Genomic DNA, 23977 nt, shown 5'->3' with positions numbered 1-23977 from the left:
CATGCCCAAAGTGGGCAAGAAATAAAACCGAATTCTCTATCAATGTCACTGATGGCCAGAGACGGAGCCTTCGACACACGCAAAAAGTGCAACTTTGTATTTCTGAAGACCGAGGCCAGAGGGAGAGCAGAAATCAAATTATATATTTTTTTCAAAATGCCTTGTAAGCTCCAAAAAGTTGAAGCACGTCAAAGATCGATTCGGCCTGGCAGAAACCCACTCACTACCCGACATTTGAAACAATTTTTGAAATAGCACTATCAACAGGTTATGATGTCTGATGGTAAGACCAAGGAGTTCAAACGATTGTGCTTCTGCTAGATATTGATAACGAGGAAGGAAAATAGGATGGACCTTTTGAGCAAATATGCCACACCAACTTACAACTATCTATTTACAGATTGCTTTGCTTCCTTCCATTTTTTCTCTCATTCGCCAGTCCATTCATCCACTTGTTGGATCTTCATGTTGTTTTACTGCCCTGCAGTAGTGCGTTTCCTCAACCCCATTTCACCTTGCTCTTCCTTGAGCATAGACTTTGTATACCAAACAAAAATAAACACCAAAATATAAATAACTAGAAGGGCACTCGGTGCGCAAACCGCTAGAAGAGCGCATTCCTCCGACAGGCTGAACCATTTACGTTTTGTATCCCACGGATAGGCCGGATCTGGACCCGGTCCTGAAACAAAATCGAATTGGCTTGTTCTTGTCACCTAACCAACTCATCCACCTAGTTTTGTCATAATGAACCAGAAAACCAAATACTGCATTGGAGTCATCAGAAGGAACCAGAAGAAGCAAAGAGCAAAGATGGAGTCATCGGGAGGAACATGGATATGATTCAGGTTTCAGCCACTACTCCTCAACCCTTAAACCCATCCAGGTGCAGCCAAGCGAACCTTCCAGAAAAGATTCTGCAAGAATTCACTTCTCCTAAGACAGTTAGATAAATGGAGACAAACAAAGAAAATGAAAGAATTAGAATGAATAGAGATAAATATGAAAAAGTGGAAGGAAATGTCAAAGGAACAAAGATGTTGGGAAGAACCCAGATAGATAGATTTCAGCAGTTCTTCCTCAGGCAAAAACACAGCAACAGTTACAAGCTACCGAACGTCCATCAGCGGGGAAGCAGAGTTCACACAGCATCAGGATATGGTACAATCGTAATGAACCAGAAAACCAAATACTACATTGGAGTCATCAGAACGAACCAGAAGAACTTGTCCACAACATTTTGAAATATGTTATATATCGTTTTTTTGTCCTATCTCTCAACATTTCAATTTCTGAAATCATATTACATAATATCAACTACAATGAACATAAAAAGTAGAGTTTTTTAAATTGATGCTCAAATTGCACAATTTTTTGGCTCAACGTCAATCCAAAGTGTGTTAAGGGTGTCAATGTAATCCATCCTGAATGTTCAGCGATTGATTCTACACAAGACTCGTTTATTTTCTTGACTAGATCTCCCATGCATCTTACCTTCAGAGTGTTGAAATGGTATAGCTGGTATCCCTTGAAATCCTCATGTACAACAGACATCAACTTTGAAGCTTTTTCCAGAAACAGCAGCAAGGTATTCTGAAAAGCAAAGTTCATCAAAATAAAGAAAGAAAAACTTGTCTTCACATTATTATCAAGTGTTTTTTGTTTTTTGTTTTTGTTTTTTTTACCAGAACCGGATTAACATAGGAACACATGGGGCACATGCCTTGGGGTATGTTAGCTTTACTACCTGTTTTCATACATACAATACTGACAACACAATCAAGTCAAGTCAGGTATGGGCGCATGCACCAGACCAGCACGTCACCACATCCACTTTCCGACAGTTCTCCAGGGGCCTCCATTTGGCCATCCCCCAGGGTGATGCCTGGCCCATCCATATCTCCTTGAGATGCCGATCAACCTGCTGCAACCACAAGGCATGCGGTCGGCCCATTTGCCTCCTCCACTCACAAGATTCCCTTGCTGAGAGTATCTGGTGAGTTGGATCAGCATCCGGGAAAACGAGCCACATGTCAAAACAGCCGCAGCTGACGCTCACAGACCATATAAGAAACAAATCTTATCCGAGTCTCTCAGCAACCGCTCGTTGGACACAAAGTCTCTCCTCAGTGAAAGACACATGAAAGCCCGCTTGGAGTTTGCAGAAAAGCACCTAAAGGACTCTCAGACTGTGGGAAACAAGATTCTGTGGTCTGATGAAACCAAGATTGAACTGTTTGGCTTCCGTCTGGCCACTCTGCATAAAGCCAAGATCGGTGGAGTGTTGCAGTGATGGTTGTCCTTCTGGAAGTTTCTCCCATCTCCACACAGGATCTCTGGAGCTTAGCCAGAGTGACCATCGGGTTATTGGTCACCTCTATTACTAAGGCCCTTCTCCCCCGATTGCTCAGTTTGGCCGGGTGGCCAGCTCTAGGAAGAGTCCTGGTTGTTCCAAACTTCTTCCATTTAAGAATTATGGAGGCCACTGTGCTCTTGGGAACCTTCAATGCAGCAGAATTTTTTTTGTAGGCTTCCCCAGATCTGTGCCTCGACACAATCCTGTCTCTGAGCTCTGCGGGCAGTTCCTTCGACCACATGGCTTGGTTTTTGCTCTGATATGCATTGTCAGCTGTGAGACCTCATATAGACAGGTGTGTGCCTTTCCAAATCATGTCAAATCAATTGAATTTACCACAGGTGGACTCAAATCAAGGTGTAGAAACATCTCAAAGATGATCAAGAGAAATGGGAGGCACCTGGGCTAAATTTCAACTGTCATAGCAAAGGGTATGAATACTTATGTCAATGTGATATTTCAGTTTTTTCTTTTTAATAAATTTGCAAAACTTTCTAAAATCCTGTTTTCTCTTTGTACTTATGGGGTATTGAGTGGAGATTGATGAAGGAAAAAATGAATTTAAACGATTTCAGCATAAGGCTGCAATATAACAAAATGTGAAGAAAGTGAAGGGGTCTGAATACTTTCTGAATGCACTGTATATTTCTGATGGAGCCTGAAGGGCAGAAACACATTCAAAATTGATGCTATAAAATGCTGCCGTTGCACACTTCCCTTGGGATTGTATGTGGGCGATCATCAACAGAGACCTCACATTCTGAACTAATTTTATCGAACCAGTTTTTTAAGTTTACTCTTAAATCCTTCGTAGCAAAGTTTTTCAGCTTTTTTTAAATATTGGAGTTTTTCTTTTTCCTGAATTTACAAGAAATATTAAAACATAGCAGGATTAAATAAAGCATTGTGGATGGTACACCTGTTTTGGTGGAGGCATATCATCATACCCATTTATTGTTGAAAATCGAAAAATGAAGAAGGAAAAATGTGAAAATATGGCGGAGAAGAAAAAAAAACCCTGAAGAAAAACGAGGAAACAAACGAGTTAACTCAGTTTCCCACGCTATCGACCACTACCTTAGTCTTCACAGAAAAGAGTTTAGCACTTGAAAAAGTTATAATTACAAGGAATTATAATGCACAAAAAATATTCACTTTTGGATAAAACAACTTGACCTCTCCACATTATCTTTAATGTGGCAAATTATTTTACATCCTAAAATTTCTTGCTTTATTCGTACATGCCAGTTTGCTGAAATCTTCATCAAATACTGCCCAAAATAATAAAATAAAATATAATATTGATACCTGGTAATTGACCAAGGTCTGGGACAACAGGTTGCAACGGCTCGCTCCAAGCAAGTCCACCTTTTGGCCCACATCATACGAGAGCTTGTCAAAACGCGCCTTTGTGGTACGAACCTGAGTTTGCACCTGTTTGCAACAGAGCATCAATTGAGTTTCACCATCCAATTAGTATGAATCTAGCCTGTACTCTATAAACAAAACATGAAAACTCCATTACAAATTGAATGTCAATTCATTCAAAAAATACTTCAAATATATATTTCTACATCAAAATTTCCAACTTGTAATTGTCAACAACTTCATCTTTCCACTTCAGGATGTTGGAACTTTAAAAGAGTCCATTTAAACTCAACTTGAAAGTAATCTGGTCAAAGCAAATTATCTAATCATCTTGTATATTAATATTTAAAGCACTCCTGTTCATCCCTAAATTACGACATTTGCAAACTTAAAATTACAAAAGTTGAAACCAAGTGCAGTTGTATAAACTTCAAAATTAATTAGGGGACATCTACATCTTATGTATGCAAGGAAAGTTGTGGTTAAGTCTGCTGGTGGTAGAACTGAGAAAAATATTTAAATGGGAGAGGATCAGGGAAGGATATTGGCAGCTAGTGGAAAGAGTGTGGGGTGAGGGTGCAACAGGTGGAGGGACAATAAGTGGAACATGTGATCATACAAGAGGTGGTCAAATGCTCTACAGTATTTACATACCGAAAAAAAAAAAATTATATATATATATATATATTCCCTCGGACCCCGCTATTTGCGGGGAATACGTTCCTGGAAAATCCGCGAATAGCGAAACCCGCAAATATCAGGGCATTGTTTCAACAGAAGAAGGGGGGATGGGTTCCAGAGTCATGGAAATCTGCGAATAGAGATGACCAAACCGCAAATAGAGTCAAAATCCACGAATGGTGAGGCAAATCCCACGAATGTCGATGATAATCCGTGAAGGTTTTATAAATACCATATGTGAAGCTAACGGCTCATGAAATTAAAAAAAAAATTTGCGCCCCTGAAAAACCGTGAATTCGCAGAACACGGCCGCAAATAGGAAAAAGAAACTGATTTCATAGAACAAGGCTGTATTTGGAATAGAAAAAAAAAAATCACGGGACACTTTTCCTTGAATAGAGAAACAGGTCGCATTTTATCACCCGCGAATACATGGAACCCGCAAATAGCGGGGTCCAACAGTACATATATATTCTGAATAGAGAGATATATATATATATATATATATATATGTATATGTATATGTATATTGTTGCGGATTCGGGGGTCGGCTCTCCCCTTATCAAGGGAGGGTTAATCCCCTTGTCCTTTTAAGCTGGCCGTCCAGAGTCCTGGAAATTATGATGTCACTTCCGGTCTGTGGTAAGTAGGGTTGTAAGCCTAAATAGTCTTAGTACCTAAGTACTACCACCGGCCGTAAAGCGAGGAGATAACTCACACCCGAGCCGCAGCGTTAATGGATATGCCGAGCGAAGCGAGCCGCGACTCGGGCCATTAACAAACACTAAACCCGATCCTGAGCGGTTCCGAAATCGTGCCACAGGTACTCAATTGAAAGAAAGGACGGATGCGATCGGATAAGGAAAACCAAGAAATAACAAGGTGAATTTATTACAAGCCAAAAGAAGATGAAACAAAAGGATGTACAAGAAGAAGAAGCAGAAGGACACAGGGCAATCTTATCTATACAGTCAACTTATTACCCCAGGACAAACATACACACTCACACGGGATGGTAGCTGGTAGGGGAGGAAGGTCCAAGCAGATGTCCAGGCTCCTCGTCCGGTCCCGACTCGTGCCGTGGTGGTGATGGAAGCAGGCCGGCAGCACGCCGGTGTCGTTGACCACGAGCGGACGTTACATATATTGGGGGGACTGGGATGCGGCGTACGTAATATGTAGTTCGTGCCAACTCTCTTTCTCTCCCGATCAATGTTCGTCAAAAAGGGCAGTTCGTATCAAAGGAGTTCGTATCAAACGAGCTCCCTCACGCAGTTCTTCTTGCACGCAGTCCTTCAAGTCCCCAAGTCTGTGCAAAAGGAGGCCGCCGAATGAAGTCCGTCAAAGAAGTCCTTTACAATCAGCAGTCCGTGGCACAGTCCTTCAAAGGGCTTGGTGCGTGCGCTTATATAATGCGCTCACAGATCAATGCGCACTTCATCAAACCATGCCCGTCAGTGAGCTCACCTCAGCCCTGGTTGGTTGGCGAGGGCTCACCGGCTCCGCCCTTGATGGTGGGTTGACATGGCCACACCTCGTTCTTGTGTCCCACTCCCTTTTTCCTCGGCCTGAGACCGCATGTTCAATGGCGTTTGGAGCGAGCGCTAAGGCGACGAAGGCTCAATGCAGCGAACGCTGCTAATCAAACCACGTAACAATTTGGGGAGAGACAAGCCCCAACTGTAGGAGCGCATTATGGCATAGCTTGGAGAGAGCGGCTGCAAAATGAACGGAAGGGCCTATTCTTATTTAATTGACACAACGCAGATTCAAATATTGGGAACACAGCCTTATCTGACACATAATAAGGAAATAACTAAAGTTCCTATGGTGGCCTACGTGTTGCATATGGACTAATTAATGGGTGCGACCTTTAACCTTTTAATAATGGAATATTTCCAAGAATTATTTACAAAGTGAGGGTTCTAAAACCGCAACAATATATATTAAACAAATAATAATTCTATATATATATATACACAGACTTGGCATTTAATATGGAATTTTTTGTGGGGGTGAACTTATTTTCAAGATGACTTAGAACCAAAAGTTCATTGGAATTATGTTGAAATTATTCTAGATTTTGTTAATGTGACCTTTAAAAGAAACAAAAACCACATTTGACATTTCGAAGCAAATAAATTGATCCTTGAAAGTGATGTAAACTGATATCAAACTCAATTCACGGACAGTACTGTGTTAAACTTCTGTACGTTTTCCAGAAGTATCTCTTTATTTTACACGAGCCAAAAAAAATTTCAACCAAAACAAAAGTTAAATCATGACTGGGATTACGGACAGTAAAATTACAGTTCAGTACTTCGTGTAACCCACACGAGCATTCAGGAGAGCACGTACACGTCGAGGCATGCTGTTCACGAGATTTGCCAAGGTATGGACAGGAATCGCTTGCCATGCAGTGACAATTGCCTGCTGCAATTCACGCACAGAGGTGGGCTGCTGGACCAAGTTGTCGATTTGACGCGTTAATTCTGCCCACAAGTTCTCTATCGGATTCATATCCGGGGACATGGCAGGCCACTCCATATGCTCGACACCACGGTCAACAAGAAAGTGTTGGATCATGCGAGCACGATGAGGCCGTGCATTATCATCTTGGAAGACAAAGTTTCCTCGAAAGGCTGCACGAGCAAATGGAAGCAATGTTTCTTCCAGAATGGCCCTGTACTTGAACTGGTTCAGGTTTCCATTCAGAACAACCAGGTCAGTTTTGCCCCCTGCATGAAAAGCAGCCCAAACGGTCACCCCACCACCTCTAGCTTGGACTCGTGGCACTATACAATCTTCGTTGTAGGCTTCATGCACTTGTCTGCATACTCGGACGCGGCCATCTTGACGATAGACCAGAAATCTCGACTCGTCACTGAAGGTCACGTGATTCCAGTGTCCTGACTGCCATTGACGGTGCTCTCTGGCCCATTGCAATCGGTGCTGGCTCTGTTGTCTGGTCAGGCGTGGCTTTCTCAGGGGATGCCTGGCACGATAGCCTGCTTGAACCAGTCGTTGGTTGACTAGCCTTCTGGATACAGGCACATTTGTCAGTTGCTGCCACTCAGCCCTAAGCCGATTAGCTGACTTGGTACGGCCATTGCAGACTAACCGGTGCAGCTGGCGATCATCTCTCCTTGTGATTCTGCGGGGACGTCCTGGCCTCGGTATTGGAGTAGGGACACCCCTCTGAGCATTTCGTTTCAGGATCTTTGACATGTGACCTTGAGTGATGCCATACTGCCAAGCAATAGCACGCTGTTTCATGCCGGAATTTCGTAAAGCCACCACTCCATGACAAACAGCATTGTCAAGTTGACGGACCATCTCTAGAGGAAGCGGCAATAACTTTTGTAGACGTGTAGCAGTTGTTTTCCACTAATACAGAACCAACAACCCTTATATACCTGATTGTGAAGCCAATCGTCAAATGTACCTGTCCTTACATTTTGTCACGCCCCCTGTGATATTATCCTGTTATTGACTTCTTGCTGCGAAAGACAATCAGTGACATGGTTCTTTTGACAAAGAAATCATCGAAGCGTAAAAGAAACTCACCAGATTGATATACTGAGTTCAGAAAGTAAACCCAAGTCAAGAATAAAAAAAACATTCCATATTAAATGCCAAGTCTGTGTGTGTGTATGTATATATATATATATATATATATATATATATATATATATATATATATATATATATATATATATATATGAATATGTAAACTATAATAAATACAAATAAATAAATATAAATAAATATAAATAAATAAATATGAATAAAAGTATGAATGAATGAATGAATGAATGATCGTTTTAAGGCCATTTTTCCCCGCTAAAGCGGGGGTTAGCCTTGCGGGCCCCATGACAATCATGGTTCCCTGTTTGAGGCAATGTTTTTATGGCCGGATGCCCTTCCTGACGCCAACCCTTGGTCACGCTCTTACGATGCGCAGGGATATGGTGTACCAATTCGAAACCAGGGTACACACCGTGATCATTCATCCCAGCAAGCTGGTACTCAATTTGCCGACCTCGGAAGGATGACAGGCTGAGTCAATCCCCCTGGCGTTAATTCAGCGATCGACCGGGATTCGAACCCAGGATCCTGGGATCCTAAGCCGGCACCCTAACCGCTAAGCCAACACCAGGGATAAATATGAATAAAAGTATGTGTGAATAAAAAAAAATGTGACAAATTGTAAATAACATTTGATATAATATGCCATAATAATTGGAATTTTAACAGAGGACTGTGATGAGATATAATTATATTTGATAGATTGTGTTTGGAATGATTTGAGATTTTAGCCATAATTCTGTACACAAAGTCAGAATATTTAAATTATTAACACTTTTGGGGCACATAATACAAAATGGCTACTTGCAACTACTTTTCAACAACATTGTTGGTACGTTTTACTGATAGATCAACAGCACCAATACATTCTTCATAACCTCCAGCAAGTAACATTTCAAGCACATTTCAAGCTCCAGAACATGTTATGCAGACCTTTCTGAACTTCTCTAGCTGCTTGTAGGTGTCAGGGTCGAGCTCTTGTGAGATGTTCTTCATCCAAAGGAGGGCTCCGCGGTATTCTGTCCGTGCCGCTTCCATACGCTGTACCGTTAGCCACATATCCTCTACTGCACGGCACTGAAAAGTCTCCACATCCTGGTGAAGTCGAGCCAGTGGGTGTCCTAAGGGCAACCTGCAAATCCAAATTCATTCATCTATAAGTTATTATGTGCTACGCACAGTGATAATACTTTTTTGAAGCACTCAGTAAGATTGAAAACATCAACATGACAGCAAAAATGTACAGATTATTTTTCGTTAACATCATCAGTTCAAATTCAAATTTCAAGGTTGTTATTCTGTTCCGAAAGCCTAATGGAGAGGACAAAGGAATCGTATCGCCGAGGCTGGCTGAAGGCAACGGTGTTAAGGATTTGTGTTCGAGTTTCTGGAAGCAGAGATAGTCAAAGGAAAAATACCACGCCACTGTTGTGACAGCCACAAATTGTCATTTAAGAAGAAGAATATCAAAATATTTTTAACAACTTGCTTCCTGCCAGTTGCTCTCACCTGTGTTGTGAAGCGTTGCAAAGGGCACGGCCTGTAGCCTCCATCATTTGTCCAGCTTTGGTCTTGTCTTCTTTCCCTTTGTTTTTCAAGAACCGACCCATCTCATGCTCCGCTTGTGCAACAGCTACCACACATGTTGTGGTTAATAGTTGTCCAAAGCGTAATATGCCCTCAGTGCAAAAACGTACATCAATAATACAAACACATACATAAATAAAGGTATTTTATGAAAGTTGGACTTCAAAAGCCATCTAAATATCACATGTGCAAAGAAAATGATCGTCTTAACTAGACCTATCAGCTTACTTCCAATAATCAGCAAGATCATGGACTACAACATGGAAATTGATAATAAATACTTCTTTTTCTCCAATGTCATCTCATATCACCAATTTGGTTTCAGACAAGGTCACTCCACCCTGGACATGCTGCTTATACTCACCCAATAATGGAAGGAGGCCCTCAATGTCTCACACGAGATTAGACCGTCTCTCTGAATGCATCTTGTGCATTTGATACAGTCTAACATCCCGACTTACTCTCCAAACTCTCTGCCTATGGCATTCAAGGCCAACTTCACACATGACTTACTGACATTCTCTACTCTCGTAACCAACATGTGGCTCTCAACGGAGACCTTTAATCTCCTCTCCCTGTCAAACGTGGAGTGCCCCAAGTCAGTGTTTTGGGCCCAGTCCTATTCCTAATCTTCATAAATTATTTATCTGACTCGACAGAAAATCCCCTCTAACTATTTGTTCATGACTCCACCCTCTGACATGACATCCTTCAGAGAGGCAGGATGAAGCCTCTTCCCTCTCCTCAGACATTGACAAAAATCACAAGATAGCCAAGCACTTGGAATACATATTTCAATCCTGACGAATGTATGTATGTACAGTCACGTGAAAAAGTAAGTACACCCCATGTAAAGTTTTGAGTTTTTCAACATATTTCAACATACAGCTATTTGATCTTCATTTCAACAATATTGACAGATAAAGGTGATATAATATAACAAATATCATGAAACATTTACATTTTGTAGTCCATTGTATAATTTAAATAAACATAACTGCAAATTTTGCATGTGGAAAAAGTAGGTACACCCCTACATTTATCACTACTTCAAATACCTAAAATTAGAATCATGTGCACCAGCTCAGGTGCAAATGATTAGAACATCGTTAGAGAGGATCTTGGAGGAACCTGTCTTATTTAAACCTCAGACATTTAGTTTGGTTTGCTCTTTGTTGTTGAAGTGTGCGGCGTCACCATGCCTAGATCAAAAGAGCTCTCTGAGGCCTTCAGAAAGAAGGTTATAGATGCCTACGGGTCTGGGAAGGGATTTAAAAATATCTCCAAACAATTTGAAATCAATCATTCGACTGTCCGGAAGATCATCGACAAGTGGAGGAGATTCCAAACAACTGCCAACCTGTTCAGGCCAAGCCGCCCCAGGAAGTTCAGCCCGAGAGCAGACCGCAAGATGCTGAAAGAAGTCTCTAAAAACCCCAGAATGTCATCACGGGACATACAGGTAGCTCTTGCCACTGTTGATGTCAAAGTGCACGAGTCTACCATTAGAAAGAGGCTGCACAAATTTGATCTACATGGGAGGTGTGCCAGGAGGAAACCTTTACTGTCCAGAAAGAACATCAGGGCAAGACTAAAGTTTGCCAAACCACGTGACAATTTGGGGAGATGAACCGAGGCCGAGATGAACCGATGAACCTCGGAATGAACACCGAGGCAAAGACCAGCACTTCTGGAACAATGTGCTCTGGACAGATGAGTCAAAGGTAGAGCTATTTGGCCACAGTACCAGAAGACATGTTTGGCGAAAACCAAAGACAGCATTTGACCACAAGAACCTGATACCAACTGTACAGCATGGTGGTGGAAATATTATGGTTTGGGGCAGCTTTGCTGCATCAGGGCCTGGGCAGCTCACCATCATAGAATCCACTATGAATTCTTCATTGTACCAGAGGGTGCTTGAGGATAATGTGAGGCCATCTGTCGGAAAGTTGAAGCTCAACCGAAGGTGGACCTTGCAACATGACAATGACCCTAAACATACCAGTAGATCCACCAAGGAATGGCTGAAAAGAAAGAAATGGAGGGTTCTGGAATGGCCAAGTCAAAGCCCGGATCTAAATCCCATCGAGATGTTGTGGGGGGATTTGAAATGAGCTGTGCATGCAAGAAACCCCTCAAACATCGCACAGCTGAAATAATTCTGCATGGAGGAGTGGGCAAAAATTTCTCCCAGTCGATGTCAGAGACTGGTAGACAGTTATAAGAAACGCCTACTTGAGGTTGTTTCTGCCAAAGGGGGCAATACCACCTATTAGAGCCAAGGGTGTACTTACTTTTTCCACATGCGAAATTTGCATTTATGTTTATTTAATTTATACAATGGACTACAAAATGTAAATGTTTCATGATATTTGTTATATTATATCACCTTTATCGATCAATATTGTTGAAATGAAGATCAAATAGCTGTATGTTGAAATAGTCAAAACTTTACATGGGGTGTACTTACTTTTTCACGTGACTATGTTTTTTTGTGTATATCAATCTCTCTATATGTGTGTCTGTCTGTGTGTCTGTCTGTGTGTCTGTCTGTCTGTCTGTCTGTCTGTCTGTCTGTCTGTGTGTCTGTCTGTGTGTCTGTCTGTGTGTCTGTCTGTGTGTCTGTCTGTGTGTCTGTCTGTGTGTCTGTCTGTGTGTCTGTCTGTGTGTCTGTCTGTGTGTCTGTCTGTCTGTCTGTCTGTGTGTCTGTCTGTCTGTCTGTCTGTGTGTGTGTCTGTCTGTGTGTCTGTCTGTGTGTCTGTCTGTGTGTCTGTCTGTGTGTCTGTCTGTGTGTCTGTCTGTGTGTCTGTCTGTGTGTCTGTCTGTGTGTCTGTCTGTGTGTCTGTCTGTGTGTCTGTCTGTGTGTCTGTCTGTGTGTCTGTCTGTGTGTCTGTCTGTGTGTCTGTCTGTGTGTCTGTCTGTGTGTCTGTCTGTGTGTCTGTCTGTGTGTCTGTCTGTGTGTCTGTCTGTGTGTCTGTGTGTCTGTCTGTGTGTCTGTGTGTCTGTCTGTGTGTCTGTCTGTCTGTCTGTGTGTCTGTCTGTGTGTCTGTCTGTGTGTCTGTCTGTGTGTCTGTCTGTCTGTGTGTCTGTCTGTGTGTCTGTCTGTGTGTCTGTCTGTGTGTCTGTCTGTGTGTCTGTCTGTGTGTCTGTCTGTGTGTCTGTCTGTGTGTCTGTCTGTGTGTCTGTTTGTGTGTCTGTTTGTGTGTCTGTCTGTGTGTCTGTCTGTGTGTCTGTCTGTGTGTCTGTCTGTGTGTGTGTCTGTCTGTGTGTCTGTCTGTGTGTCTGTCTGTGTGTCTGTCTGTGTGTCTGTCTGTGTGTGTGTCTGTCTGTGTGTGTGTCTGTCTGTGTGTGTGTCTGTCTGTCTGTGTGTGTGTCTGTGTGTCTCTGTCTCTGTCTGTCTCTGTCTCTGTCTCTGTCTCTGTGTCTGTCTCTGTCTCTGTCTCTGTCTCTGTCTCTGTCTCTGTCTCTGTCTCTGTCTCTGTCTCTGTCTCTCTCTCTCTCAATATATTTTCTAAACAATCCTCTTGAGGAAGTTCAGTCATTCAAACTCCTGGGTTTCACTGTCAGCAAGGATCTATCTTGGACAAACCACATTTCAAAGTTTGCCTCCAAAGCCAGCCGTCGACTCGGCATCCTGCATTGCACAAAGTCCTCCCTTCGCACGACTGAACTCATATCCACCTACAAGGCCTTCATCCACAGTTTGACAGACTCCTGCTCTCCCCTCTGGGCTGGCTCCCCTTCCTCAGATATTTCTAAGCTTGACGCTGTGGAAACAAAGGCCTTCAAGATTATTGAAATCTCCCACGATGAAGTTGAGTTTATGTGCCTATCACTTCACCATCGCAGATAGGTCGGTGGTCTCCGGCCTCTACTGCCTCCTTTCTTGTCTTGCACAGTCTCTGCTCTTTCCATGCTTTATTCCTTCCAGGTTTCTGCAGGGCACACACGGTCCACCATAAACTCCCTCCTGGTGAAACTAGCCAAATCCAAGGTCACCGCTCACTTGTACTCATTCGTTCCCCTTCCACTCTCCCTCTGCCCCCACTTGTGGAACCAAATTCCACATTATCTTCAATGTCATTCTTCCCTCCAGGTCTTCACACATCTCAGATCATCCCCCAATCCAAAACCAGGATATTATCTACCCCCGTTAACCACCACCACCTCCCTTATCCCACCTCAAGCCCTTAGTTTCCTTCGGTATCCATCTTGTCCACCTAATGCATCCTTTCCAGCCGTCCATTCCTCCCCGCATCGATTGTTTGTCCATGTCTGCCTCTATCCTAGCCTTCATCTCTGCTGTTGGCGTTTCCCCCCTCTCTCTACTGTTCCTTGAGTTGTTGCATTCTGATACGTTCATTGTACTGGTATGAGCTCTTCCACAAGCCTACACTATGTATACCAAAAACAAATGGGAGAACTTTTATATTCGGTGTGCGCCGCTTCCATCCACTGCACTGTTAGCCACATATCCTCCACTGCACAGCACTGAAAAGTTTCCACGTCCTGGTGGAGTCCAGCAAGTGGGTGCACTAAGGACAGCCTGCAATCCCTCCCACCCCGTTTTCCCCCCTACTCCACAATACTTTACCAAAGAGTCTGTGCTGGTACATTTCAACCACTTTCACCAAATCCAGGCACGTCCTCTGCACAGATCGAAAAACCTTTGAAAGAAGGAAAAACAAGCACGCAATACTTTCAATGAGTCTTGATCCATTGCAAAATAATAACCAACATTTGTGATCCGTAACAGTACAGTGCGGATGAATACTCGAGGCATCTTTATTCTCACCTATACTTTCTTGTACAAAACTAAACTAAGGAATGTCTAATGTGGACAATGGACAGCGAGGAATGATGTCCAATGCCAGCTTGCCTACCTCCAGTTTAGCATCGATGACTGCATCACTTGCCACAACAAACTCATCTTCTCTCTTTCCCGTTGCACGAATTAGAACCTGCTTTGTTTTCCAGTACGTCTGTTGCACCTTGTTAACAACTGATGAGTCTTGTCCCCTCACCATGCGATCAAACTCGTCCCGTGAACAACCCCTGTGAGAATCGAGGAGGAAGGGAGTAAAGGGCATGCAATACCCCAAATAAAGTAAAGTTTCAATGCAAACCACAAACCTTCACCAACAGTACGAGATGAGAAACTACTGCGAATAATTAAACTCGAAGTTGGGTTACCGGATCAGGATTGGGTTATTTAAACTTTAGGAAAACATCAAGATGATCGTTGTTAAAAACTATAATGAGAATCAACTTGGGGGTGCGCCACAGGCATGATGGACCAAATGGCCGACTCCTGCACCAAAGTTCCTTGTGTATCCTTGTGTAACCGAATGCAAGGTTTTTGTAATAATGCATGGGATGTGTGTAATTAAATAAATTCTCATTTACACAAAATCAAGGTAAGCAATATCAAGCAAAGGTTAAAAAAAAAAACCCCAAAAATCAAGTCAAACAAATACTCACTGATAAATGTCAGAAGTTTCCATCATGCTATTTATCCAAAAGGTCACCTAAAAGCGAAAAAGGTAAGTTTTAAAAACATTTTGGACAGTATTTGAGAGTTAACACCAAAAAGTAGTCAACATTATTGGTGGTAAAAGCCTGGTGTTGGCTTCGCGGTTAGGGTGCCGGCTTGGGATCCTAGGATCTTGGGTTCGAATCCCAGTCGATCGCTAAATTAACACTAGGGGGGGTTGACTCAGCCTGTCATCCTTCCTCGGTCGGCACATTGAGTACCAGTTCACTGGTAATTATTCCCCGTGTGTCGCAAGAGGCGACCAACAGGGTTCGTGGCAGGAAGAGCATCCGGCCGTAAAACATTGCTTCAAAAAGGGGACCACGGTGCCCGAAAAAGTCCAACCCCTGCTCTGCGGGGAAAAATGGCCTCTAAAGGTGGTTCTACTATTGGTGGAAAATAGATAAATAATGTTTAAACGGTAACAAGAGGAATTTCTTTAAAATGGCAATTTTATGCTTTTGCTGGGACACATTTAAATTGAGTGACAAGACATTTTAGCTCAAATGAACCTCAAGTTAGTTCTTACTATATACAGTTCAGGTACGGGCAAAAGTACCCGTCCCGAGTGATGGAAAGTTTAAGTTAATCTATCAATTTAAATTATTTCATTGACTTTAAAAAGGTTAATTGTGTCGCACTCTTGGGTTCCACTCAGAGCCAAATCTCTGAGCTATTTATACCCCCCACCGTGAAATGGTGGTTCAACATCAGGCGACGGAGGTTCAATTTGTCTAAAAAGAAGGCAAAAATAGCTATTTTAAATTGTGTGTTACTCTATACAGATCTGCATTAAATCTTCAGGGTGTTCCAAAAAGACCCGAACGACTTTGGTTGGTGACTTATTTATAACCACAAATGATATAACATTATCCTTTGGTTTATATGAAACAGAAACTCGTGTTTTTTGCACACCATTAATACACTTCACTGAGAGCTCTATTTGTTGCGAGCAGGACATCAAGGCGGTACAGAAATTATTGTCAGGTTCGGCTCAGCATGTTTGCGTCCATCAGTGCACATGCAGCTGTGATCTGAGAACAAAGAAGCTGCAGGTTTTCCACCTTGGTGTTGCAGCCAAAATCTTTGACAACCCCCGCAGAAAAAAAATCAAGGGGGATTATGTATGGTGATCGTTGGGGCCAGGCCTTGGGTCCGTCTCAGACAATCCAGAAACCTGGAAAATTTTCATTCAGGATGGCTCGAACGACTAAGGCCCAATGAGGGGGAGGGAGCACCGTCATGTTGCAAAATGATATTGGGTTTTAGGTCTTCAATCTGTGGGAATCTGTGAGAAGGCAAACCTTTCCAACATGTTTATGTAAATTGTTGAGGTCACTGCATCCTCCGCAAAGAAAAACGGACCTACCCAGTGGTCATGGAGAAGGCCACACCACACATTGACCTTTGGACTGTCAAGTATGTGTTCAACGACCACATGGGGGTTTTCCGAGCCCCCAGATCCTCACATTGTGCCTGTTGATCTTCCCCAATACATGAAAGCAAGCTTTGTCTGTGAACATGACCATTTTCAGGTAATCTTTGTCATCCTCTATGTGACTGAGCATTTCCAAGGGAAACCTGCCTTGCATTTGGGTCCATCATTTGGTTTGAGTTCCTGCAGAATCTGCACCTTATAAGCAGAAAGCTTCATTATTTTACACAAAATCATGTGTCCAGCGGTGGTTGGTAGTCCCAGCTCTCTGGACGCTCTGATTTTCTTGGACTTCATTGGGATCCACACACTAGTTCAACATATGCTGCACTTGTGCTTGGTCGACCGGTACTCTTCTGTTTCGGACAACTTCCAGTCTCCTTAGACATCTTGTACCACTCTCTGATACTAGTCCACAATGGCAGATTCCTTCCATAGCTTGTCCGGAAATTATGCTGAACTTGTGTCGGATCTCGTGTCGATGAACCATTCGATGCACTGATCTTTCTCCTGTGGAGTCGCCATTTTCTTTTACATTAAACCACCAGAGCTGAAAGTAAAGAAAACCTTATGAGTTTCTGTATCATATAAACCAGAAGGGTATTTGTATCATTTGTGGTACTAAATATATGAACAACCAAAGTTGTCCAGGTCTTTTTGGAACACCCTGTACTTTCATCCAGATGTTCATGTTGATTTTAAAGATTACTGGAACAATAAAATGACTGAATATATTGCATTAAGAATAGTGAAATCAAAATGGGTAATTCCACCTGAACATGGGGACATGAGGGGTGAAAAAAATACTTTCCTCAGAATATTCCTTGTGCGTAATTTTGTAAGTACTGTATATACATTAGAGGGTTACAAAAAACTATTCCATATTGATAACTTCAGTTCTTCGGAATTTTGATGCGTTTAATGATTTACCTATGAATTATCAAATTTCCATATATGAGGATATACATGTGATCTCAGACCTAATATATTGATCTCAAATGAGATTCTCATTGAATTTGTTTTTAATAATTACATATAGCATCAAGAAAAAAAAAAAAAGTAAGGCGTCATATCTTGCTTGGTTTGTTTACAAAGCGTTGTTAAAATGTGCTCAATTGATGTACGTAACAGGACACGAAATCGCACAATTATTCATGTTGCAAAAAGTACAGATTTCTGGAAAATGAAACATTAAATTTTCCTCCCTGTAGTAATTAATGACTTGTATAAAAATACCAGCATCAACCCTGCCAATCTTACCTGTGCAGTGACAGAGGACACTCGACATGGGTAACACGAGTCATGGCTAACATGAGTCATCTATACATTATAGTTAGAGGGGCCACACAACATGGGAAACACGAGTCACATGTAGTTAGACGGGACACTCAACATGGGTAACACGAGTCATGGCTAATACGAGGCACATATAGTTAGAGGTGCCATCTAACATGGATGGGTAACACAAGTCAGGTGTAACACAAGCCACATACAGTTAGAGGGAACACCCAACATGGGTAACACGAGTCAGGTGTAACACGAGCCTCCCTATAGTTACACTGGACACCCAACATGGGTAACACGAGTCAGGTGTAACACGAGCCCCCCTATAATTACACTGGACACCCAACATGGGTAACACGAGTCAGGTGTAACATGAGTCACATATAGTTCGAGGTGCCATCCAACATGGATAACACAAGTCATGGGTAACTACAAGTCACATATAGTTAGAGGGGCCATCCAACATGGGTAACACGAGTCAGGTGTAACACGAGCCTCCCTATAGTTACACTGGACACCCAACATGGGTAACACGAGTCAGGTGTAACACGAGCCCCCCTATAATTACACTGGACACCCAACATGGGTAACACGAGTCAGGTGTAACACGAGCCCCCCTATAGTTACACTGGACACTCAACATGGGTAACACGAGTCAAAGTTGACCCATGATGCAGACGAGCTGGATGCCCAGCATAATGGATTTACTTAATATTTATGGGGAATGCATATGTGTGTGTACTACAACTAATTTGTGGAAAACGTTAATCAAAACTACGCTTGAGTGCAGTCGACAGAACACCACCATGGCTGCTGTTGATGCTAATCAAGTAAGATACAGTGCTTTGTGCTTAATGTGAGGACATGAAATAAAATGTCAACATCTGAGTAAATGTTGCTCAGCTATAAAAATGCACCAACTTTAGACAAACATGATTCTTAAAAGCTTTTCGTTAAATCAATACTATAATACTGTTCATATCTTGTGGAACCATACCCTAACAATTTGAATAAAACTTGGTGCATCCGAGACCTTGAGGTGATAAATGACTACAGTAGAGGGAATGATTTAAAAGATTAATGAACTAGATGGTAGTCATTGAATAATTACCCTGCGCAGTCAACTTGGTGCGAGCCAACTCTTCTGTTTTTTAAGGTTTTTTTTTTTTTTCCTTTGATCCAAAGAAAAACTGTCAGACCACGTGAGCGATGACATCATCAATCTACATTCTCTAATATAATTGTTGCATAGATCACGCTCAATAAATTTCAAACTGATCAGACTAAGCGTTGTCCCTGTCGAATTATGACGTCATAATTACAGTACCGATGACGTCATCGTTAACAACACCTATTCCCCATATGGAGTTCTTTACAGTGAGCCACGTTTCAATTTTTCCCATCGAGCGGTTTTGGAGATATAGTGGTGCAACGTTTTTCAGTTTTTCCAAGATGGTGCCTGTACCACATGACCTATGATGTCATTATCATTAAAATATTATACAGGAGGAGGCGCTCCTATGTTGAAATTTTCGTGTCCATCAGACCAAACAGTTGCTGAGAAAAAAAATAATTCATGATGATCAGATAAGTGTTGTACTTGTCGAATTATGACATAATAACGAAGGCACCGATGACGTCATAATTAACATATCTTATTCCCCGTGGGGAGTAGTCGTCAATGAGCCAGGTCTCAATTTTTTTCCATGGAGTGGTTTCAGAGATATAGAGGTGTTTTTTTTTTTTTTTTTTTTTTTTTTTTTTTTTTTTTTTTTTTTTTTTTTTTTTTTTTTTTTTTTTTTTTTTTTTTTTTTTTTTTTTTTTTTTTTTTTTTTTTTTTTTTTTTTTTTTTTTTTTTTTTTTTGTTGTTTTGTTTTGTTTTGTTTTGTTTTGTTTTGTTTTGTATACAAGATCGAGGCTCGTGAAAGAGCGAACATTAATCACACAGAAAGACAAACAGACACATAAAACAAATAACATCGGGAGCGGTAGACAAGATGGGGAGAGAGGGGGAAGGACACAAACACAACATTTGAGAGCAGGGACCGAGAGACATGGAGACATCGAGAGATCTGTGGGAGGGAGAGGGCTTTGGGGGGGAGGCATGTGAAGGGGGGGAGGCATGTGAAGGGGGGGAGGCATGTGAAGGGGGGGGGGTGGGAGAGGTATAACATATGGACAAAAGGACAGGTGTGAAGTTTTTCCAAGATGGCGCCTGTACCACGTGACCTATGACGTCATAATTATCAGTAAAATATTATACAGGTGGAGTCACTCCTTTGGTGAAAATTTCATGTCAATTGGACCAAGAATTGCAGAGAAAAAAAAATCATACTGATCGAATCAAGCGCTGTACTTGCCGAATTATGATGTCATAATGGAAGCACCTATGACATCATTAACGTCAACATATCTTATTCCCCATGGGGAGTACTTGACAATGAGCCACGTCTCAATTTTTTTCCATGGAGGTTTTGGAGATAGAAGTGCAACCTTTTTCGATTTTCCCAAGATGGAGCCTGTACCACGTGACCTATGACGTCATAATTATGAATAAAAAAATTCCAAATGCAGAAGCACTCCTATGGTAAAATTGTGTCAATCGGCCCAACGGTTGCTGAGAAAATGAATTTTAAATATGCAAACACGTACACCACACGTACGCACATACGCACCCGAATGGCTAACCCTGCTTTTCGCTTCGCGAGCGCAGGTTAATAAGCAGAGCAATTAGCATTCCTGATTCCCTGATCCAACTTATCTCCGACCTAGAGATGCTTCTGGTAGCAAAGAGGGAAGTTCTCTGCAGTCATGCCTACAGGTACACTGGTACACGGTACAGTCAGTGATTGGTTTATAGCGGCGTATGATGGAATATTGTACTCTGGTGAAGTGAAGCAAGTCGAGGACGTTTTGTTTCCAGATATTTTAATTTGTAATTGTCAATCTTTGACCAGTTTGGTAAGTTTATCGCTTTTAAAGTTCCTATAACAGTTAATAACCTCCACCACCGAAGGTGGATGTAGGTTGTCTTCGCCCCTGTTTGTTTGTTTGTGAACAAGATATCTCAAAAGGTTGTGGACGGATTCGGACGAAATTTGGCAGAGATGTAGCGTATGTGAAAAGGACGAAATGGTTAGATTTTGGTGAAGATCCGGATTCGGATCCGGCTACTAGAATTTAAGGGATTCTTCACCATAAGGAGATAGGGCTGAAAACGACGTACAGTGCATTCAGAAAGTATTCAGACCCCTTCACTTTTTTCACATTTTGTTATGTTGCAGCCTTATGCTGAAATCGTTTAAATTCATTTTTTCCCTCATCAATCTACACTCAATACCCCATAATGACAAAGAGAAAACGGGATTTTATAAAGTTTTGCAAATTTATTAAAAAGAAAAAACTGAAATATCACATTGACTTAAGTATTCATACCCTGTGCTATGACACTTGAAATTTAGCTCAGGTGCCTCCCATTTCTCTTGATCATCTTTGAGATGTTTCTACACCTTGATTGGAGTCCACCTGTGGTAAATTCAATTGATTGAACATTATTCGGAAAGACACACACGTGTCTATATGAGCTCTCACAGCTGACAATGCATATCAGAGCAAAAACCAGGCCATGAGGTGGAAGGAACTGCCTGCAGAGCTCATAGACAGGATTGTGTCGAGGCACAGATCTGGGGAAGCCGACAAAAAATATCTGCTGTATTGAAGGTTCCCAAGAGCACAGTGGCCTCCATAATTATTAAATGGAAGAAGTTTGGAACAACCAGGACTCTTCCTAGAGCTGGCCGCCCGGCCAAACTGAGCAATCGGGGGAGAAGGGCCTTGGTAAGAGAGGTGACCAAGAACCCGATGGTCACTCTGGCTGAGCTCCAGAGATCCTGTGTGGAGATGGGAGAAACTTCCAGAAGGCCAACCATCACTGCAACACTCCACCGATCTCGGCTTTATGTCAGAGTGGCCAGACGGAAGCCAAACAGTTCAATCTTGGTTTCATCAGACCACAGAATCTTGTTTCTCACAGTCTGAGAGTCCTTTAGGTTCTTTTTTGCAAACTCCAAGCGGGCTTTCATGTGTCTTTCACTGAGGAGAGGCTTCTGTCTGGCCACTCTGCCATAAAGCCCAGATCGGTGGAGTGTTGCAGTGATGGTTGTCCTTCTGGAAGTTTCTCCCATCTCCACACAGGATCTCTGGAGCTCAGCCAGACTGACCATCGCGTTCTTGGTCACCTCTCTTACCAAGGCCCTTCTCTCCCAATTGCTTAGTTTAGCCGGGCGGCCAGCTCTAGGAAAGGTCCTGGTTGTTCCAAACTTCTTCCATTTAAGAATTATGGAGGCCACTGTGCTCTTGGGAACCTTCAATGCAGCAGAGATTTTTTTGTAGGCTTCCCCAGATCTGTGCCTCGACACAATCCTGTCTGAGCTCTGCAGGCAGTTCCTTCCACCTCATGGCTTGGTTTTTGCTCTGATATGCATTGTCAGCTGCGAGACCTTATATAGACAGGTGTGTGCCTTTCCAAATCATGTCCAATCAATTGAATTTACCACAGTTGGACTCCAATCAAGGTGTAGAAACATCTCAAAGATGATCAAGAGAAATGGGAGGCACCTGGGCTAAATTTCAAGTGTCATAGCAAAGGGTATGAATACTTATGTCAATGTGATATTTCACTTTTTTCTTTTTAATAAATTTGCAAAACTTTCTAAAATCCTGTTTTCTCTTTGTCATTATGGGGTATTGAGTGTAGATTGATGAGGGAAAAAATGAATTTAAACGATTTCAGCATAAGGCTGCAACATAACAAAATGTGAAAAAAGTGAAGGGGTCTGAATACTTTCTGAATGCACTGTATAGCAGGATATCTCAAAAAGTTGTGGACTTATTTCGACGAAACTTGGTGGACCGGTTGGGTGTGTGACAAGGACGATTCGAATTGATTTTGGTGAAGATATGAATATGGATTCGGATACAAGAATTATTTAATTTTTAAGTGATTCTTCCCCATTGAGAGATCGGGCAAAAAGCGATATACCAAATTATATTTTAAAAAAGTTGTGGACGGATTTGGATGAAACTTGGGGGGATGAGTTGGTTAGGTGACACGAACAAGCCGGTAAGATTTGGGTTCAGGTCCGAATCCAGATCCAGCCTATCATTGGGATACAAAACAAACTGTTCAGCCTGGTGGAGGTATGCGCTCTACCGAGTGCCATTCCAGTTAATTTTTGTTCACACAACTCTGCAGTTGCACAAAAAAAATTCAAAACACAAAATAATTATGTAACTCATGGATTGAGGAGAATCTTCAAAACAAACAATTGTGATTTTGTGCCAAGCCCTTTTTTGGTAACATGAGTCATGCTTATTTTAGTCATTACAAAAAGATATTAAATCACATTAAAAATCACTTTTTTATATTTTCAGAAGCCCAAGTCGTCATTCCAGTTATAAGTACCCAAATCCTGTACTACAAGGTCCCCACAAAAAAATTAGAGCAAAAGGATTGCCTTAAGGTGGTTCCAAATCGATCTCGAGTCACTGTGGAATTGCCCAGATACAAAGTAACCAATCAGCATCTTTTCAAACGCAGGGAAACACTGGGAAGAGGCTGCCATAAATGAGAGACAGACGAACGCAGACAGACACAACAATTCCGTCTGTGCGCGCGCACGCACACGCGCACACACACACACACACACACACACACACACACACACACACACACACACACACACACACACACACACACACACACACACACACACACACACACACACACACACACACACACACACACACACGTTTCAGCTTCATGTTACAGACAACTACTAGAGATGGCTGACCCCATGAGGTATAAACCATCGGAAAATGTGGAACTTTGTGGGGCTATTTAAAAGGTGCGTATACACGAAGGACGCCCAAAAAATTTGGAGGAGCTCAAGCAAAATGACATTATGTACATACACAATGTGCAGCAATCATCACAAATCATCCAGAATGTAAGAGACAGTTTCATCTGTCATATTAACATTTGTTCTCTACTCCAGAGCACAATTTGAACATTTTAAGATTTGTTTGCGGACCTCGAGAAGGCCTACGACAGTTAGGTTGGTGGAAGGGATGTACAGGGGAA

At 42.1% G+C, this 23977-nt stretch overlaps 1 protein-coding gene across 5 annotated transcripts in view; it reads right to left on the bottom strand.

Annotated features, from left to right (window-relative positions):
* Window positions 1–23977, bottom strand: part of LOC137433933 (islet cell autoantigen 1) — a 64404-nt gene that overhangs the window by 33515 nt on the left and 6912 nt on the right. For 4 of the 5 annotated variants that reach the window (XR_013624788.1, XM_068126432.2, XM_068126430.2 and 1 more), the window contains exons 2-8: window positions 15065–15111; window positions 14467–14638; window positions 14178–14250; window positions 9503–9626; window positions 8927–9125; window positions 3665–3790; window positions 1495–1593 (exon numbers count right to left, since the gene is read on the bottom strand). Coding sequence is in view for 3 of the 5 variants with exons in the window: in XM_068126432.2 (XP_067982533.1) it covers window positions 1495–1593; window positions 3665–3790; window positions 8927–9125; window positions 9503–9626; window positions 14178–14250; window positions 14467–14638; window positions 15065–15090 (819 nt within the window). In the remaining 2 variants the exon portion in view is untranslated. Of the gene's footprint in view, window positions 1–1494; window positions 1594–3664; window positions 3791–5412; window positions 5715–5872; window positions 6124–8926; window positions 9126–9502; window positions 9627–14177; window positions 14251–14466; window positions 14639–15064; window positions 15112–23977 lie in introns of those variants that run through there. The other variant, XR_013624789.1, reaches the window with a different exon arrangement.

The sequence above is a fragment of the Myxine glutinosa genome, chromosome 10 (assembly GCF_964187855.1).
Source record: "Myxine glutinosa chromosome 10, kmMyxGlut1.1, whole genome shotgun sequence".
Lineage (NCBI taxonomy): Eukaryota > Metazoa > Chordata > Myxini > Myxiniformes > Myxinidae > Myxine > Myxine glutinosa.
Note: the sequence above shows the minus strand (reverse complement) of the source record. Positions and strands in the feature narration are given on the sequence as shown.